The 21,901-nt window shown below is 41.8% G+C and overlaps 1 protein-coding gene across 1 annotated transcript; it reads right to left on the reverse strand.

Moving 5' to 3' along the window:
* Positions 1-10,218: 10,218 nt before the first annotated feature.
* On the reverse strand, positions 10,219-13,054 carry LOC116200449. The gene is made up of 5 exons (XM_031531298.1): positions 11,573-13,054; positions 11,021-11,305; positions 10,854-10,933; positions 10,394-10,730; positions 10,219-10,287 (listed from the first exon to the last, which is right to left on the reverse strand). Exons 1-5 carry the CDS (start codon positions 13,052-13,054, stop codon positions 10,219-10,221), a joined length of 2,253 nt encoding a protein of 750 aa, XP_031387158.1.
* Between the last annotated feature and the right edge of the window lie 8,847 nt (positions 13,055-21,901).

The raw sequence follows: 21,901 nt of genomic DNA on the forward strand, positions 1-21,901 counted from the left end.
TGTTTAAGGGGGTTGTTCTGCTTGAAAGAACCATTGTGATAGAGAGCTTGATTAGGAGCTCAGAAAAGGAAGAAAGTCATACAAGGATGATCCGGTGGTCAGGAATAGTAGAAGAGTGTGATTGATTGAATTCTTGACAATAAGGAAAAATAAAGACGACTCGATTTTGCTTTTGGCAAAATTATTATCATACTTTGTATGCGCTGAGTTCCTATTAATTAGGTGATTCCTTTTTCTTAAATCACGTTCCTTCTCTATAAATTGGTTAACGATTCGGTCTGAAGCGGAGTAAGGATAGATGAGATACATAAGTAGAAAGCGTAGGTTATGTGGTTTATTTTGATTGCTTAGAAGACTTATTGGGGTCGGAAATTTAAAGAATGATCTTAAGTAGTAATTTGGGCTTGAAATCAGTTGCTATGGAAGTGTTGTGTATGTGATAACGATTTGATTTGTTCTTGTGTCTGAATGTGTATTCCTGCGAATTCGATGGAATGAGCAAATCGAAGAATAAAATCGGAAAGTAGATGGTTAATCTGTTGGAGTTTTACCTTTCTGGGGTAGGTAAGAGAAGGACTTGTTCACGGACTGATCTAGGGGATTACCAAATTAGGGAAGTAGAAGGTAAAAATATAAATTGAAGTCTCAGAACCAAGTTAATCGAATTGGAAATAGATGTGATTGAGTTTGATTGTGATTTCCTGTTTAATTGCTGCGTTAGTGATTCGATTAGTTTTGATCTTAATTGTTCGATTTAATTATGAGGACCTTTTAATATCCTACTGACATATTAGTAAGATTTTCCAAATGTTGATGTTTACTAATTTCTTTGTGCTTGGTTAAAGAGAAAAAAACTTGGGACTTAAGTACACTTTTCGAAATCTATACATAATTATTATAATACTATTAAGACCTAAGTAAAGGGAGGCACCTCAACTTCCCCATAGTTTAAGTTTCTCAGGAAATCAGCATTATGATCAGCTATTCTTCGAGCTTCAAACGAGGACTGGATTCAGTTAAGTGTCAGGGTCAGTATACATTCGGTTATACATATATGGTTTTACAAGGATTCTTTATGAATCAGGTTCAGAGGTATTCTTTCAATAAGTTTCCACGATCTTTGAGCATATATGTCAAATTTCCTTCATTGGGATATTTCCTGGATTATTAATTGTTCAATGTTGTCTGCCATCCTAAATTCTCTGATTCTAGTAATGGTGATTCCATATTATTTTCCCCTTTATATCTGCAACCAGTCAGAGTTGATATGGCTGTGAGAATGATCTGACAGGATCGAGAGAATTGTTGCTTTGCTTATTTAGCGGGATCTTACTTGATTTTCATCATTGATCTTGGGATTCTATTATTGCTTGGATTAATATTATCAGTCTGGCATCATCGTATGATTCAGCAGGGTTTCTGGTATTCAAAATTATATCTATCAGCTACCTACCTTGGCATTGATAAGTATTCCACTGGAAAAGCTATCAGATTTAGAGAAGCCAATTCTACCATCAGCCGGGACATATACAAATCATTGATCACTCAAGACAGATTTGGAGTTTATTTCAGTTTATATATATCCCAGCGACATGGAAGGAATTCTATTGCTTAGGTTTTGGATAGAGTTTTCGGTATTCGAACTCAGGAATCTAAGAGTTGCTTTCGAGATGGAGATTTGGATATTCTACAAGATTTGGGCTCATAGCATTTGATTTATTATAGTGGCTCAACGGAAGCTTGGTGATCTATGAAAGGACTTGGAAAAGTCAGTTCAGAGGAGATATGGGAACCTGAGGATGCTATAACCCTTAATCCTCTAATTTTTTGGTATCACATAAACAAATTTCGAGGACGAAATTTTCATTAGTGGGGGAGATTGTAAGACCTGACTTTTTTATTTATTTCACATAGTTTATATATATATATATACACGTACATTTACTTACATGCTTATATACAAATATATATATAGATTATGTACATAAGCTGGAGCATTAGGAGAAAAAAAAAGGGAGAAGAAGAGAGAGTGAAGGCATGTTTGAAACCTGGGATTTTCGAAACATGCATACTTATACATACATGTGCTATTAAATATATATATATATTATATAGGTGACTGACAAAAAAAAAAGATAAGGGGTGAAAAGGCCCCACGTGTTCCCCAAATTTTTCCCCTGGAGTCTTCCACCGCCATTCTTTTCATTCATTTGTCTTGTCTCCCCTCTCTCTTTTACTCTGTTATTCTTTTGGGCTGGAAAACGTAAAGAAGAAACAGAGCAAGAGATAGAAAGGAAAAGAGAGACAGCTGGGGGGAAGAAAAAGAACGAAAATGTGAGCAGCCATCCACTTCCTCCTTTATTTTTTCTTTTTCTGTTCTGCTGCTTTCTTTTCTTCCATTCTTCTATTTTGCTGCGGGAAGTCAAGGGAGAATACAGAGAAACAGAGGATGAGAGCAGATAGAGATATAACAGAGTGAACTGAAGAAGAAACTTAAGAGGAGAGCAAGGCTAGGCTCGGGTTCTTGAAGTAAGTTGATTCTTCTCACCTTAGACATTCTTATTCACTATGATTAGGTGCTGATTAAGTTATTCTTCTGTCATCTTAGCTCAGCTAGGGTTCGATTAATTCGATAGTGATGGGGGCTGATTGGATGTGATTGTTTGAGTTTTATAGGGATTAACAGAGAATTGAGTTATATGTTGAGTTTATGTGGTTGCCTAGCTGTAAATTTGACGTGTGGTGGCTGAGTTGAATTGGCATTTGTATGAATTGATTCCATGAAATTCGAATGATTTTGATCAATATTAGGAAAAAAAATGCAAGATTGAATTCATGTTCTCATTTTATGTATGATGATTCCAATTGATTTAATTGGTTGGATAAAAGATGAAAATATCTATGGATTTAGCTTTGTTTAATTATTTGGAGTTGAAGTAATTAGATTAAATGAGATTGATTTTATAAGTTTTGTACTGTAAGATGCGTCTCTTTGGCTTGCGAATCCTTTCTTTCATTCATTGGATTTAACTCTCGATTTTGGTAAATTTTCGTAATTGTTGATTGCCTTGTCAACTAGGAGGGTCTGATTGGTGGATCGTGTATCTTTTCCTGTAGTTAAAACTTAAGACAGGAGTTGGGCTTTAATTCGGTTTGGATATTGATAATTTAGGTGCTGAGTTGAGGAAGCTGGTTTAATAGTTAATTTTAGGATTTCCGACGGTGGTTAAATTACTAATATAACCTGAGCTTTGTCAAGTTATTTAGCTTTCCTTTGCTGCGATAGAATTGGATAATGTTGGTTACGTTATTAAGTTGGAGGTTGTTGATCGGTGGTTTAATAGCATGGGAGTGATTTATTGGACTTGGTGGTAGATATATATATATATATATATATATATATATATATATATATATTTTAACCTAGCTGTCATAGCAAATTAATTTACGTAACTACTTGTTTGAAATTGTAAAGTTAATATGATGATCTGAGGAATAAGATAAATCAGTTACCAATAAGTTCTTATTATTGTCGAAAGAATACTGATGAGAAGTATAGAATATGGAATGGGGATAGAACGACTAGAAGAAGCTTATTGTATTAAGTTTCTAAGCTTATGACTTATCCTCTACCTTGTGTGAATATATAGGATTTCAATATGTTGAGTTATAAGGATTGGGCTGTTAAGTTTATCAAGAAGAACCTGCCACCTTAACATACCTTAGGTTGGTTGATCTTAGTATTGATTATCTGGTCGACCATTATAGTTGCGTGAGCATCTAGTGAATGGGTTTGAATCTTTCTCTTCTCTTGAGAATCGCAAATGGTTAGGTATGAGATATATACATGGATGGAATTGATATGATCTATGATATGATTTCTTGTTATACTTGCAACTAATAGGGATCGAGGAGATTGAATACTAGCACTCAAAAGGTTCGATCTAATGAGCTATATTTCTTGGAGTTGTCGGTGAGTACTTTATTCCATTGTGAAATGATATATATATATATATATATACATATGTATGATATGTGAATACTCTATTCCCTTGTGAAATCATGTGTTATGATTATAGAAATTAATCAAGATGAATGTAGTGGTAGTTAGATTAAGGAATCGGTACTGCTATGTTGTGTGAACGGATCTGAGCAATACGGCCTTTGTGATTCACCTTGACTTGGGATATGCGGTGTGATTGAGTATGTGGATCGTGTAAGAAATATATGATGATAATGTGATTCAAAGGGGGAATATGATGGGGATTGTATTTGTGTATATGGAGGCTGTGATAATTTGGGGATAAGAATTTGGTGTGGGTTTATGATGTGTGATGGCCCAGTTGCAGTTGATTGTGTTTGTGATTGTTGTTTGACTATAGCCATGGGACTGCTGGACTCGGCGGATTACAAAATGGGCCAGATCGGCGGCTGGACCCAGCGGAATACAAATAGGGCATGATCGGCCGCTGGACCCGGCGGAATATAAACAGGGGCCTGATCGGCCGCTGGACTCGGCGGAATAGAGAAAGGGGCCTGATCGGCCGCTAAGACCCGGCGGAATACAAATTGAGGTCAACTCTTACCGCCAGAGGTTAATAGGCGGTCCCCGCTTATGAGATATGGATATGGGGAGTTGAGAATGATATGAGGGAGATGTGCGGGGTCACGGTACCGTCACAACTCTATTGCGAGGAAATGCAACCCTATGGCTGTATTAATTTTGTTGTGTTGTATATTGTTTGTTGGGTTTGGCTGCTGTAGATGTGATGATTATTGCGATTGTTTGAATTATTCTGTGGAAGCCGTATTGTTTGTTAATTTGATTTAATTAGGTTATGAATGCAAGGTGATGTTGAGTTAATGGTTAATTCTAATAATAGTTTTATAGGTTATAAAGGCAATTGATTGTTTATGAATAAAATTAGTAGTCAGTCGTATGTATGGTATATTATACCATGTTGATGAATTAGTTGATAGACTTGGTTACGCGGATACTATCTATATGAATATTTGGTTGTTTAAAATATATTTATCACTTAATATTATTCATTTTGCCTTGGAATTTTGTGCTCACTGAGATGCAGCTCACACCCTGCATACATTTTTCCAGATAAGCTTCCGATTGCGCGGAGGATCCACTTTTTGATATCGGGGATCAGCTTGGAGGACTAGGTAGGATCCGTAGTGATTTGATAGATATCATTTTTGTATAGAATGGACTTGAGAATGTTACGACTTGAATATTTTGTTTAGTTGTATCTGATGTGAGAGCGAAAAAGAAATCTCCGGAAAAGTGTATATACCTATTAGGGTTGATGGATCGGTTATATACTTTGGAAATTTATTGGAAATCAGGTTTTTTTTTTATGTGAACAGTTCTTATATGATAATGGATTCGAGGAAATATAGCAAAAACTTTACCGTAATTTCGGGTCGTGACAATTTTGGTATCAGAGCCTAGGTTAGGAGATTCTGTAGACTTAAGTTGAAGCGTGATCCCCGAGTAAATTTTCGGATAATTGTGGTGATTTTGCTAGGGTTTCTTGAATTCTATGTTGGTTAAGTGAGTTGTTATTGCTTCGGATTTGTTAGGAAATAAGCTTGGGCTTAGGTGTGCTTGTTAAAATTTATATATGCACCACACAATAGGGAAATAGATACTAAGCAGTTGAGGATTGGAAATATCATTAAATATCATGTTTTACGTAAGTTCTTGCAATTCCTTGAGCATATATATATATTTGATTTAGTTTGCCGGAATATTATTTGGATCCTCGATTTAATGCAATAATTGCTGTCATGTTTATAATCTCTTTCTTTCGTATGGTAAACAATAAAAGTATAAACTCTTGGCACGTGTATACTGATATTGTTGTATATTTATAAGTTGACTTGGCTTATGTTTAAGGGGGTTGTTCTGCTTGAAAGAACCATTGTGATAGAGAGCTTGATTAGGAGCTCAGAAAAGGAAGAAAGTCATACAAGGATGATCCGGTGGTCAGGAATAGTAGAAGAGTGTGATTGATTGAATTCTTGACAATAAGGAAAAATAAAGATGACTCGATTTTGCTTTTGGCAAAATTATTATCATACTTTGTATGCGCTGAGTTCCTATTAATTAGGTGATTCCTTTTTCTTAAATCACGTTCCTTCTCTATAAATTGGTTAACGATTCGGTCTGAAGCGGAGTAAGGATAGATGAGATACATAAGTAGAAAGCGTAGGTTATGTGGTTTATTTTGATTGCTTAGAAGACTTATTGGGGTCGGAAATTTAAAGAATGATTTTAAGTAGTAATTTGGGCTTGAAATCAGTTGCTATGGAAGTGTTGTGTATGTGATAACGATTTGATTTGTTCTTGTGTCTGAATGTGTATTCCTGCGAATTCGATGGAATGAGCAAATCGAAGAATAAAATCGGAAAGTAGATGGTTAATCTGTTGGAGTTTTACCTTTCTGGGGTAGGTAAGAGAAGGACTTGTTCACGGACTTATCTAGGGGATTACCAAATTAGGGAAGTAGAAGGTAAAAATCTAAATTGAAGTCTCAGAACCAAGTTAATCGAATTGGAAATAGATGTGATTGAGTTTGATTGTGATTTCCAGTTTAATTGCTGCGTTAGTGATTCGATTAGTTTTGATCTTAATTGTTCGATTTAATTATGAGGAACTTTTAATATCTTACTGACATATTAGTAAGATTTTCCAAATGTTGATGTTTACTAATTTCTTTGTGCTTGGTTAAATAAAAAAAAAACTTGGGACCTAAGTACACTTTTCGAAATCTATACATAATTATTATAATACTATTAAGACCTAAGTAAAGGGAGGCACCTCAAGTTCCCCATAGTTTAAGTTTCTCACGGAATCAGCATTATGATAAGCTATTCTTCGAGCTTCAAACGAGGACTGAATTCAGTTAAGTATCAGGGTCAGTATACATTCGGTTATACATATATGGTTTTACAAGGATTCTTTATGAATCAGGTTCAGAGGTATTCTTTCAATAAGTTTCCACGATCTTTGAGCATATATGTCAAATTTCCTTCACCGGGATATTTCATGGATTATTAATTGTTCAATGTTGTCTGCCATCCTAAATTCTGCGATTCTAGTAATGGTGATTCCTTATTATTTTCCCCTTTATATCTGCAACCAGTCAGGGTTGATATGGCCGTGAGAATGATCTGACAGGATCGAAAGAATTGTTGCTTTGCTTATTTAGCGGGATCTTACTTGATTTTCATCATTGATCTTGGGATTCTATTATTGCTTGGAATAATATTATCAGTCTGGCATCATCGTATGATTCAGCAGGGTTTCTGGTATTCAAAATTATATCTATCAGCTACCTACTTTGGCATTGATAAGTATTCCACTGGAAAAGCTATCAGATTTAGAGAAGCCAATTCTACCATCAGCCGGGACATATACAAATCATTGATCACTCAAGACAGATTTGGAGTTTATTTCAGTTTATATATATCCCAGCGACATGGAAGGAATTCTATTGCTTAGGTTTTGGACAGAGTTTTCGGTATTCGAACTCAGGAATCTAAGAGTTGCTTTCGAGATGGAGATTTGGATATTCTACAAGATTTGGGCTCATATCATCTGATTTATTATAGTGGCTCAACGGAAGCTTGTGATCTATGAAAGGACTTGGAAAAGTCAGTTCAGATGAGATATGGGAACCTGAGGATGCTATAACCCTTAATCCTCTAATTTTTTGGTATCACATAAACAAATTTCGAGGACGAAATTTTCATTAGTGGGGGAGATTGTAAGACCTGAATTTTTTATTTATTTCTCATAGTTTATATATATATATATACACGTACATTTACTTACATGCTTATATACAAATATATATATAGATTATGTACATAAGCTGGAGCATTAGGAGAAAAAAAAAAGGGAGAAGAAGAGAGTGTGAAGGCATGTTTGAAACCTGGGATTTTCGAAACATGCATACTTATACATACATGTGCTATTAAATATATATATATATATTATGATGCGAATCCCGTCGAACCTGTCGCGGAACCCAGCAACAATAATATGGAAATAAATTTCGGATCGTCCAAGATAGAGATTTTGAAAGGTGGAATATCGACCCCGTAGCTATATAGAGCTAGAAACCAATATTATAAGAAGCTTAAGAACTACAAGTAATCGACTTGCAACCCTTGAAGCATAAGTTCAACAAGAACAATTTGGAGAATATCTCTCACACAAGATAGTAAAATGGCAGAAAAGTTCTCTAAAAAATAACCTATGGAGGAACTTATAATGCTCTTGTAATCTGAAGACAACTAAGGAAAGCAAGCATATTCTAGAAGGCATATTCCAACCAGATTTGGTGGTCATCTTCTAGAAGGCATATTCCAACCTGATAGAAGGCATATTCCAACCAGATTTTGTGGCCATCTTCCAGAAGGCATATCCAACCAGATTTGAGGTAGTTGTGGTCATCCTTTAATGCCCCGATGTGTACTGATGAGGTCCAGCACTCTTGATGACCAAAATCAGCCCCGAGTCGACTTGGTCGTCTCTCGAACTGCGTGCCTCTTCCCGAATATTCGTACATAAGTTCTGCAAGGCTTACTCCAATTTCTTGGCACGTGCTTTGGTGACCGGTCCGGTAGAAATATGCAACTTGTCCTCATGCTCGGAGTCCGGCTCAACCCTATCATTCCCCCCTTCTTCAAAAGGATTCGTCCTCGAATCTACGCCCACATCAAAGGGAGAAAGATCAGAAACATTAAATGTAGAACTCACTTGATACTCTCCCGGCAAATCGAGCTTGTATGCATTGTCATTAATCTTTTCTAAGACTTGGAATGGTCCATCTCCTCGCGGATTTAGCTTTGATTTCCTTTGGCTTGGAAACCTCTCCTTCCTGAAATGAACCCACACCCAATCTCCCGGTTCGAAAGTGACATGCTTTCTTCCCTTGTTAGCTCGAGTGGCAACTTGCTCGTTCTTGTGCAAGATGTGGTTCCTTGCTTCTTCATGGATCTTCCTCACAAATTCTGCCTTACGCTTTCCATCAAGGCTAACAATCTCACCAATAGGCAATGGAGTTAAATCCAATGGGGTTAGTGGATTAAAGCCATAAACAACCTCAAAGGGAGAAAACTTAGTAGAAGAATGCATTGCCCGATTATATGCAAACTCAATGAATGGAATGCAATCTTCCCAACTTTTCAAGTTCCTTTTAATAACAACTCGCAGCAAAGTACCTAAGGTTCGATTTACAACCTCTGTTTGCCCATCAGTTTGTGGGTGGCAAGTGGTTGAAAACAATAGCTTTGTTCCCAATTTTCCCCACAAAACACGCCAAAAGTGACTTAGGAACTTAACATCACGATCACTTACAATGGTTCTGGGAATGCCATGCAAACGCACCACTGCCCTAAAGAAAAGGTCCGCCACATGAGTAGCGTCATCCGTCTTCTTACAAGGAATAAAATGAGCCATCTTTGAAAAACGATCCACTACTACAAAGATAGAATCCTTACCATTCTTAGTCCTAGGCAAACCCAAAACAAAATTCATTGATACATCAGTCCATGGATGACTAGGAACGGGCAAAGGCATGTAAAGTCCATGAGGTTGAATCTTAGACTTAGCTTTCTTACATGTGACACACCTAAGACAGATCATTTCAACGTCTCGCTTCATATGTGGCCAAAAGAAATGCTCTCTCAAAACATTTAAGGTCTTAGCCACACCAAAATGCCCCATTAAACCTCCCCCATGGGCTTCCCTAACAAGCAACTCTCGCATGGAACTTTGTGGAATACATAGCTTGTTCTCACGAAACAAATACCCCTCATGCTTATAAAACTTGTCAAATGCCCCTTTTTCACATTCAGAAAAGACTTCCTTAAAATCATGATCATGCAAGTATAACTCTTTGATATATTCAAATCCCAAAAGCTTGGCATCAAGAGTTGAGATAAGAGTATACCTGCGGGATAAGGCATCAGCTACTACATTTTCCTTACCTTTCTTGTATTGGATCACATAGGGAAACATCTCGATGAACTCGATCCAACGTGTGTGCCTTCGGTTCAGCTTGCTTTGACCCTTTAAATGCTTCAAGGACTCATGGTCGGTGTGAATGATGAACTCCTTGGACCACAAGTAATGCTGCCATGTTTCCAAAGCCCTCACCAAAGCATAGAGCTCCTTGTAGTATGTGGAGTAGTTCAACGCAGCCTCGTTGAGCTTATCACTGAAGTAAGCAATAGACCTCTTCTCTTGCATAAGGACGGCACCTATACCAATACCGGAAGCATCACATTCGATTTCAAAAGGTTTAGAAAAGTCCGGTAAAATCAGTAAAGGAGCAGAACTTAGCTTTTCTTTCAAGGTATTGAATGCCTTCTCTTGCTCCTTGCCCCATCTAAAGCCAACTTCCTTCTTGATGATCTCGGTCAAAGGAGCAGCTATGGTGCTAAAATTGCGCACAAATCTTCGATAGAATCCAGCAAGGCCATGGAAGCTTCGGACCTCAGCAATGGTAGTGGGTGTAGGCCATTCCCGGATTGCATTCACCTTCTCTTCATCCACTTCCACACCCTTGGAACTTACGACAAAACCAAGAAAAACAACACTTTCCAAGAAAATTTCACACTTCTTAAGGTTAGCATACAACTTCTCATGCCTCAGCACCTCAAGAACACACCTCAAATGATCCATATGATCATGCTCAGTTTTGCTATAAATCAGAATATCATCAAAGTAAACAATAACAAATTTTCCAATGTAAGCACGCAAGACATGATTCATAAGGCGCATAAATGTGCTGGGTGCATTAGTTAATCCAAATGGCATCACTAACCACTCATACAATCCACTCTTGGTTTTAAATGCTGTTTTCCACTCATCTCCTTCTTTCATGCGAATTTGATGGTATCCACTCTTCAAAACAATCTTAGAAAATATAGTGGAACCATGCAATTCATCAAGCATATCATCTAATCGAGGAATAGGATAGCGATACTTTACCGTTATCTTATTCACAGCTCGACAATCCACACACATTCTCCATGTGCCATCTTTCTTTGGAACAAGCAACACGGGCACAAAGCATGGATTCATGCTCTCTCGAACATAGCCCTTGGTCAGCAGCTCATCAACTTGCTTTTGGAGTTCTTTTGCTTCTTCGGGACTACACCGATATGCTGGCCGGTTTGGAATGGGTGCTCCCGGGATGAAATCAATTTGATGTTCGATCCCACGGATTGGTGGCAATCCCGGTGGCATCTCCTCAGGAAACACATCATCAAACTCCTGCAAAAGAGAAATCACAACACTAGGCAAAGATGAATTAAACTTAGTAGATAAGTAGGCCTCTTTGTACAAGAACAATATCATTGGCCTTTCATCCTTACTAACACTCTCTAACTCTCTTTCTTTTGTGAAGAAACTCATTTTCTTCCCCTCTTTTCTTCTCATGGCTGAACTCTCACATTTTTCTTTCTTTTCACTATCTTTCTCACTTTTCTCTCGAATTTCTTTCCTCTCACTTTTACTCTCTTTTTCTTTTGGTTCAGCCACTCTCTTACTTTCTTTTGAACTCTCAGCACTGGACTTCTTGATTTGGAGTTGCTCTTCGAACACTTGATGTGGTGGCAGCGGGGCAAGTGTCATGTTTCGACCATCCTTGATGAAGCTATACCGATTCTTGTACCCGTCATGTGTAGTCCTTCGATCAAATTGCCATGGCCTTCCGAGTAAGAAATGGCTGGCTATCATAGGAACTACATCACACAAAACTTCATCATGGTACTTCCCAATAGAAAATGAGATCAACACTTGTTTTGTCACCTTCAATTCACCACTCTCATTCAGCCACTGAAGCCTATATGGCCTCGGATGCTTTTGAGTGCTCAAACCAAGCTTCTCCACCATTAGCTTGCTTGCCACATTCACAGTGCTTCCTCCATCAATAATCAGTCCACATACTCGATCCTTCACGTGGCATCGAGTGTAGAAAATGTTCTCTCTTTGTAGCTCATCACCATCTTCTTTGGCTTGCACATGTAGAGCTCTCAAAACAACAAGAGTTTGACCCGATACAGCATGCTCCACATCATCGGCATCTTCAAGTGATGGTATGGAGTCCGCGTCACTCACATGCTCATCCGCACTTTCAATCTCCCCATTATCTAACATAATCATGGCTCTCTTGTTCGAGCATTGAGAAGCATAATGACCAGAACCCAAACAACGAAAGCACTTTACATCACGGTTTCTTTGAGGTTGGGAAGAAGAGTTACCCCTCTCCTTAGAATCATATGATGGCTTGGTTGCGGGCTTGTCTCCCTTAGCCTTCTCCTCTTGCTTTGAACCAGCCCATTTAGGTCCAGCCCCTTCAAACTTGGAAGTCCACTTTGAATTCGAATTAGAGGATTCGAATCTGGATGACGTTCGTCCCCCCTTCTTGAGCTGCCTCTCAACCTTCATAGCCATGTGTACCAATTCTTCAAGCTCCACATAATGGTGCAGCTCCACAATATTGGCAATCTCCCGATTAAGTCCACTAATGAACCGAGCCATGGTTGCCTCTCGATCCTCCTCAACATTGGCGCGAATCATGGCAATCTCCATCTCCTTGTGGTACTCCTCCACGGTCTTAGACCCTTGCTTAAGATTCTGCAGCTTCAAGTATAAATTCCGGTAGTAATGGGATGGGACAAACCTCCTCCGCATGACAGCTTTCATGCCCTCCCAATTGTCAATAGGTCGCTCCCCATTTCGGCGTCTACTCACCGTCAATTGATCCCACCAAACTATGGCATAGTCGGTGAATGCCACAGCTGCAAGCTTCACCTTCTTCTCCTCGGAGTACTTGTGACAATCAAAAACTAACTCAACCTTCCTTTCCCATTCGATGTACACATCGGGATCGCTCTTGCCTTGGAACGGAGGAATGGTCAACTTGATGGATCCCATATTACGATCAATGGTGTCTCTTTCTTGGTGCCTCCCACGTCCGCGCCATGGCCTCTCAGCCCTTGCTCCTCGAGCTCGTCTCATTGTGGCAATGGAAGACACATCATCCTCATCATCATAGGATCCCTTCTCGTGGTCATCAAATGGATCAATAGTAGGTGCCGGCTATCGGTTATTGTTCCTCCTTGGGTGCTGATTGGGAGCTTGTCGCAACTGGTCAATCCGCTCATCATGCCTCTCCATCCGGTCATTGATCGTATTGAGCACCTTGTTCATTCGCTCAAATTGTTGTTGCATAGCCCAAATGATTGTGCTCTGATTAGGCCCTCCACTGCTTTGTTCAAGTCTCCCGCTATTTTCTTGTGACATGTTGAAATCTGCAAAGAAATCTTAGAGTAAAAGGACCTCACAATCACTCCCTCACGTGTTTACTCTCTAATCGATGTCACACAAACTCTCGTATTTCACTCGATACAATGGCTTTTACCCTCTGATGATCTCACCCGCTCTTGCCTTTTTCCTCTCGTAGATTTCTCCACAAAGTTCTGGAGGAACTAAGCAATCTAATTACATGTCCTTGAGGAAATTACTTGTTTGCTCAAGCCACTTATAATATCAGTTCCAAGTAGTAAAGAAGCGAAGAGATATGGATGAACAAGATGTATGTGAAAGGAATGAGCCCGGACGAATCAAAGATGGAGTTGACACAAATATGATCGGAGAAAAAAAAAGAAGAATGAGAGCAACTATGACAGATCAACTTAAGGCCGGTGTAATCGGCGAAACAATCGATCACTCTAATTCACCACAGACCAATTACAACACAAAGACAGCAAATTGTTCAATAAATTATTCGCCCACTTCAGATCCTTTTCTCTTTTTTTTTTGTTTTTTATTTTGTTTTTGATCCTTTTTTTCTTTTTTTTTGGACGATTTTTTTTTGGATCTCTATGAACAGACTAGACAAGACTAAATGGAAAAGGATAGAAATGGAAGATAGATAAGAAAAAAAAATTCCAGAATGATGAACAAGGTAAGAACAAGGATATATGAAACCTCAATTTGGAGCCTAAGCTCTTACACCAAAATGATGCGAATCCCGTCGAACCTGTTGCGGAACCCAGCAACAATAATATGGAATCAAATCCCGGATCGTCCAAGATAGAGATTTCGAAAGGTGGAATATCGACCCCGTAGCTATGTAGAGCTAGAAACCAATATTATAAGAAGCTTAAGAACTACAAGTAATCGACTTGCAACCCTTGAAGCATAAGTTCAACAAGAACAATTTGGAGAATATCTCTCACACAAGATAGTAAAATGGCAGAAAAGTTCTCTAAAAAATAACCTAGGGAGGAACTTATAATGCTCTTGTAATCTGAAGACAACTAAGGAAAGCAAGCATATTCTAGAAGGCATATTCCAACCAGATTTGGCGGCCATCTTCTAGTGTCAACACCCCATTTTGGCTAACCGGCTCCTAGACGAGCAACACAACAACTCCAATCACAGGCTTCACACGCACAACAGTACAAGGTCCGGAGCACCCAAGGATACCATGGCAAGCAAGGGCAGTCACTGAAAAGAGATGCATCGAATCAAAGAAAGTTTAAGTTTATCAGACACACGATTCACATCTCCCACCAATTGCAAAATGGATTCAAGCACTCGCACAGAAGGCAAATCGGGGCCCACTCTCAATAGAACAGAGCATTCAGTGGTCACCGGGCACATCAAAATACTTGGTCATAGATCAAAAGTCTATCCCAGCACATTCAGGGAATCGACCATAAAGCTCAGGCAAAAGCCGGGAACAGTCCAAATGCACGGGCTTAACAAACAAAGCAAGGCTTATTTTGATAGAACAGAGGATACAGACATCTCCGCCACGTCAAATATCCCCATAATTCCCACTGAAGTGCAAGCCACACATTTAGGGGCAAAATGGTCATTTGCCTCCTAGGGGCAAAATGGTCATTTCCTCTATTTAGCAAGGGCAAAATGGTCATTTGGCATCAGAAAAAGATCCTTGGGGTCCACCGTTCTGCGAAAACAGCAAAATATGCCAAAACGACCGGCATGGAACGTAGATGCGGGATCTGCAAACAGAAATGGCCAATTCAATTTTGTTTGACCGAAATGAGCAAAAGTCAACCCTCGACTCCTGGGTAGGGGTAGAATAGTCATTCGGCCCAAATAAAATGCAGAACAGGCAAAAGAAGCAGAATAGCGTGCAAACCACTGAATAAGTGCCGGAAACAGCCAATTTCAGTTCCAGGCCTCCGACTCGAGCAAAATTGGCCCGAACTTCACGAGACATATAAAATGTTTCAAAGTACTCAAACACGACAAATTCAGATCAATTCGGTTCATTTTACGTGCACATTGATCATTCAATGAACATTCACTGAGCATTCGGTGCAAAAACGTATAATGCACGTAAAACCGCACCATGAATGTCTCGAATTTATTCCTCGAGTCATGTGATTGCTCAAGACAATTCAAGCATTCATGAGAGGCAATTCGAGCGCTTCCAAGAGGACAAAGAGGTCAATATTGGGCTCATTTGATTCGGTTTTTCACGAGCATTGCCGATTTAGCCATAACTTGAGCTACGGGACTCGGAATCGCTTCAAACCGGAGCCAGAATTTCACCAATTTTCTTCCAAACCTTGTGGGACCCTCCCTTACCTCATGGCTGACCTCAAAACGTGTGGACCCCACCAGCAAGGAGTCGGCAGCCCACCATTCCTCCTCTTAGCCGAAATATGCAAGTTGCATGCTCTTCCATTCCCATTCAATTCCAACTCATGCCAACTCACTTCCAACCAATTTGAATCAATTTTAACACCCCATTGGACCCCTTTGCACCGGCCATATCAACTTGCAAAGCCAATTGCACTTAAATTTTGCAAAATAGTCCCTAAGGCTCCTCTATAAATACCCATGGGTATTCTTCATTCAAGACAACAATTCCATTCAGCCATTCTCTCCCAAAATACTCCCAAAACACTCCCAAAATCCTCCCAAAGCTCTCCAAAAAGATTAGGAACCATTAGCCCAAGTTTCGAGCGAAGAAGGTGCCAAATCCTCCAACACGGGTGAAAGCCGCACGGCCCCGTGCTACCCGTGCCTTCGCTCGTGCATGTCCGTGCGTTTCTATGCGTCCCGCACTGCCCTTGCATTCTTGCCGTGCATACATACACCCATCCGCACGTTTGTGCATGCCAAAGCTCGTCCGGTGGTCGATTGCCCTTGCCCACGCTTGAAGACGACCGTTCGTGCGTTCGTTTGCTCGCGTCTGTTCGTGCTGATACTTTGACGTCTTCTCTGCAAATTTTTCCATAAATCCTGAAGCCAGGTATGCTCTTCCCCGACTTAGAGAAGACAAGGACTCTTAGTCTTTAGGCTTGTGGGGCATAAGGCGGGATTTATTTATTGGCTTGCAAGTTCCGTTTATGCACTTTTATTTTGTTATTCCAAACATGTAACGATGTATGCTCGTGGATGAATGCGTGTAACTCATCATGCCTTACTTATCGCACTGTTGATGCATGAGTCGGTGCCATTTTATCTATTCCGCCCGAATGGTTGCATAAAAATACACGAGATCATGGCGGCACCGACTACGCTAAAATGAACTGTAAAAAGTGAGAAAAGACCATAAACTTGAGTAAAGAGAACATTCCTAACTCAAGGGAACCGAGAGATCCCGCAGGCATACCTTTTAAGGGGCTGGGACAGTATTGATTTCCTTAGGTTATCAAACGGTCTCTTTTCTTCGGTTACTGGCCGATTCTCACCGAACCATAACAAGCGGAAACTAAAAGACTTTCACAAAGCTGAGAAGAAACGCGCAGCCAAAGCACATGCACCGGTAATGAACTAACCATGCACGCGACAGAAAACCAAACAGAAGCAATCTAAAACAGACTCACACATGCTTTAAACTATCTGTCAAGTAAATCCAAGATAAATAAACGGTGAACTCACGTAAACTCGGCATAAATACATCGCTTGCTTGCATCCATACATCCACATGCATTTATTAGTTGGCATGCTTTATTTTCTGCACTTATTTTACATGCACTTGTCTGTATTTGTCAGTTATTTGCTGAATTCATCGCGGTTCAAGCCTAAACTCATAAGAGACGATTGCATGGGGTCCAACGCCCCAAAAATTATCGATCACGGGTCCAACGCCCATGCACACTGAGAGCGCGCAACCCGAGTGCGGCATCGGGTCTTGCCTCGACTCAACATCCCAATCTTAGTGATGTCTAAGTGGAAAGACAACTCGGATAGGATGAGTGAGTCGTGGTCAGGACATGACCAGGGAGCTCGACCCGTCCCACGGCTATCTTGAGAGTCAAGCGACTCTTCTGTTATCCGTCGGTCCGGTCGAACCCGACCCCCGGCTCCATGAGCCCGCGTTGCATTAATTTCGGTTTCGGTCCTTCAAAACTCACGGCATGCACGAGTGGAATATTTGGCTTGATGCAAATCGACCGGGTCCAAAATATAGTACAGCGTCTGTATCTTCAGTTATGCAAGCATTTCTGTATTTTCATTCAGTCAATGTAAGGACCTCGGTCGATGAGTAGAAAAGGCCTGAGAGTGCTCACGAATTTACGGTGTCAAGACAGGCAAGGGGGGTGCAACTTAACTCACGCGGTAAATAAACAAAAAAAACGGCAAGCCATAGACAAACAGAGTACCGAAAGGGCGTACGGGATATAGGCCCATACGTAACCGAACTCCCGAATTTGGAACTCAGGTTCCGCCAGACCATATGGCTTAGCACACTAGGTGTATCCATGCCCCTAGACTTGGGTACTTACCGGCCCTCGACTCCGAGTCGTAAAATGGTAAGTGGCGACTCCTTCTCACGCATGTCCGTCACGCGTCCCCCACGGGAAGGTGGACACTCCCAAGCCACGCGAACGGCCCGCGCGCATGCGTGCCCCGACGAGAGTCAACATTCGAGTGCGCACAGCTTGGCGACTCCACTGGGGACATTTAGAGAGTTCAGGCTCGATTCTGTTTGTCTGCTTGCTTGTTTATTTACTGCTTTATGCAAATTACTGCTTATTTACTTTATGCACATTTATGCCATTCTGCATCGCATATCATTTAGTCTTAAGTACCTATGGGAAGCCGAGGTTAGATAGGGGTTCCGAGTAAGGGTACGTCGCACGGTTGGACCGTCGATTAGGCCTCCAAAGATCCCCGCCCGATTTCAAGGAATTGATCCCCTTGAGTCGGGGGCCCCCATCCATTGGTAGCACGGTCCTTGTAGGACTAAACCATACATCTTGCAGGAGCCTCCATAAAATCCTCCAACAGGTTCAAACATTAGTCCGTCGGGTCGGCCTGCGTGCCACTTTGAGTCTTTTTCATTTTTAGAACTTGTACCTTGTACCAAAACATTAAGCCGTGGGCATTTATCTTTCTGCACACATGCATCATACAATTTCCAAAATTAGGATGTCGTTCGCATTGATGAGTCCTAAGTTGATCTTCCTTTCATCTTGGTAAGGGATGTCGCATTCAGTTGCCTGTCCGCGCATCGAAAGAATCACGCCACCTCTCGAGGAAATTACTCAGATATGGACAACCCTGCGCCAAATCGATCGACACTACATCACCGCTTTCATCGGAGACATACCTCTGTTGGCCACCCGGAACGTTGATTGGAATTTCCTTGAAGCAGCCATTACTTTTTGGAACCCGGATTATGCTGTTTTCAACATCCAGGGCAATGAGCTCACGCCCACGATCGAGGAATATCGCACCCTCCTCGGTCGCATCGTGTCTGCAAACGATATCATAAAGCCCAACTTCTGCACAACTCGGCCTACTTTGGTTTCGCGCCTACTCGGGGTCCGCACCTCCCACTTGCGTTTAGAACTCGCATATTCAGGGGGTACGGAGATAGCAATCGAGAAACTTATTCTTTTCATTAAAACCCGGGCATGCAAAGTTCAAGGGAATTTTATTCGGAAAGATTTATGCCACGCTTTCTTACTGTTAATTTTTGGGACCATTCTGTTCCCTCGTTCGCGTGCTTTAATCGATGCAGCATTGGCTAGCGTTGTCTTCCAAGTGGTCGGAGGACACGGGTATGAGGTGGCCCTCGTAACCGAGACTATTCGGTCCCTCGACCATGTATTGAAAACACGCGACCGAAGGATAAGAGGATCCCCAATCCTTTTGCAAATTTGGCTTCAGAGTCATGCATTCCCCTTTGGTCTTGTACGCCCCGGTTATGTATTTTGCAAAACAAGAATCAATCATTTCTCGATTGCTACCTTTCGTGCGAGTGGAAGAACGCAAGATTAATGAGTGGATGAATGTTTTTCGCGAGATGTCTCCTAGGAGCTTTAAGTGGCGTGCCGCGTGGATGCCACCCGGACCCATGGCTCTCAAATGCGCCGATTTTAACGGAATCCCACTCATTAGTCATGCGGGGTCCACCACTTACTTCCCATCGCGGGTAATGAGGCAGCTCGGTGGTTTATAGACAATCCCCGAGGACATGGCACGAACCAAGTTCGAATACACTTGGCGGGAGGACCAGAAGTCCGTAGATCGTCAAAGTGAGATCGAACAGGCATTGGCGACATGGCACGCCATAATCATTGAGCATCCATATTTTCCTGAATTCCCCACTCAGGATGAGCAGGACTTCCAGGCTACGGAGGAATATATCTTACACTTCCACCGATGGGGTCCTCCTGCGCAAGATGATGCATCACGACCAGCGGATCAGACGTCACCTGAAGCACCTTCCATGGCTGTTCAGATTGAGCTTGCTAGTCTCAAGGCTGAAAGAGATTCCCTCCGCCAACTAGTTGCAGAGAGGGATGAACAACTCACTGATCAGCGCCAACTCCAGAAGGAGCTTGCTCAGGCCCGTGCAGAATTGCAGAGACGTGATCAGGAATTGGCACGGGTGAACATTACCTTGGAAAAATCTAGAAAAAGGGCTCGAGGACAAGCATACCCACCTTAGGATAGTTATCGGACCCTAAGCCTAGGATTGTCGCTTTCCACGGCAATGCTCATCCGTTCCCTAATGCGATGGAAGATGAACTTAGGATTGGTTTTCCTAAAATTTGCATCGTATTTTAAAGCTTCCTTAATCAGTGCGAATGACAGCATTAGCTTTCGAAAATTCATGCATAGCATGCTTTCCATTTATTGTTTTACAACTATCATGCATTCCTTCTCGATAGGCAAGTTGTGCTCGCATTCCCAGTCAGACCCACTGTGGTCTTTACGTCAAGATGTGCCATGACTAGAGGCAGAGTCCATCCCTGTCACCCGCCTCGCACCACAAGGCGCGTCATCGCATAGCCGAGCACATGTCTCCTGGCGCAATTAAGCATTTCCACCAGCGCAACTGAGTACGCACTTTCGCGTCGTGCGAGCATGTCTCTACGCTCTTGACACCCCGGTCCATATCCCTTCCCATGCTCGCATGACGCCTACCAGGCGAGTTCAATTCCCACCTCTTTGGGTCAAAACTGTGAACAGTTTTTGTTCCTTCATTGTTTTTCCATTCCCCATTGCAGGAAACCCCCAACAAGAAGGCAGCCTGAATACTGAACGACCACAATTGAAATAACAAACGTCTCTCATCCAGCTCCTTGGGATTTCAACACTGAGCTCCCACCCTCTCTCCACAAAGATCGCAAGCAAATCAGAGTCACCGCTTTGCAGCGCCCTGCGCTGTTCCTCAGCATTGACCTTTGCTTTCGCATTTCTTGCACTTTCCTATCATGCATGCATTCATCGCATTTACTGCATCGGGCTCTGGCTCTGCATTTACTGCATTGGGCTCCAGCCCTACATTTATTGCATTGGGCTTCGGCCCTGCATTTACTGCATCGGGCTCAGGCCCTGCATCGGGCTTCGGCCCTGCATTTACTGTATTGGGCTTTGGCCCTGCATTTACTGCACCGGGCTCAGGCCCTTCATTTACTGCATTGGGCTCCGGCCCTATATTGACTGCATCGGGCTCCGGTCCTGGATTTACTACATTGGGCTCCGGCTCAACATCGGGCTCCGGCCCTGTATTTACTGCATTGGGCTCAGGCCCTGCATCAGGCTCTGGCCCTGCATGTACTGCATTGGGTTCAGGCCAAGCATCGGGTTTCGACTCTGCATTTACTGTTTTCGAGCCCTGGCCCAGCATTTATTGCTTCCAGGTTTTGACACCATGCACTTACTGCTTTTAGGCTCATTTGAAGTCCAAAATCGACTTGGATTTCAAATCATCCAAGCGATATTCTGAAGAGCAAGTCTAATCTTTTCACTGCAAAGACCGAAAGTGACAGCTCCACAAACAGAGCATGACCCACCCGCCAGCAACAGTGGGCACCAGCACCGTCGCGCTCCCGACCAAAGAATGGGTCCTACCCGCCCGCCCTCTGCCGTCGCCACCGACTAAACACTAGGGCAACACGCGCAGTCTTCTTTACAACTCTCTTTTGCTTTAATCCACTCCCACAAACGACATGAACAAATTCTTCAAATGGAGCATTAGGACAGTCTCGAAGACGCCCTATTAGTTCTGTCGGACATGTTCGACTCGCTTGTCCCCGTGGGACCCGGCTCCTCGAGCCTTCCCTAGGACGACTGCACATGCCTACTCGCAACTAGGGAAAACATACTTATGTAAGCCCCAGTCACAGTCTAACGACTCCAGAGTGGTGATGACCAGATTCTCGGAAACAAATGTCGTCTGCACGCGGCACCCCATGGGTCGCGGGCAGGACAAAAAGGGATTTTCCCATGGGACCACCCCATATTTCTTACCACATATTTCCCTGCATAATCGCCTAATGCATTGTCTTCTTTGTCATTCTTCACAGGGGCACATTAACCACAAGCGAAGGGCGATGCGCGAGTTCACGCTTCCCCGAG

The sequence above is a fragment of the Punica granatum genome, chromosome 3 (assembly GCF_007655135.1).
Source record: "Punica granatum isolate Tunisia-2019 chromosome 3, ASM765513v2, whole genome shotgun sequence".
Taxonomy (NCBI): Eukaryota; Viridiplantae; Streptophyta; class Magnoliopsida; order Myrtales; family Lythraceae; genus Punica; species Punica granatum.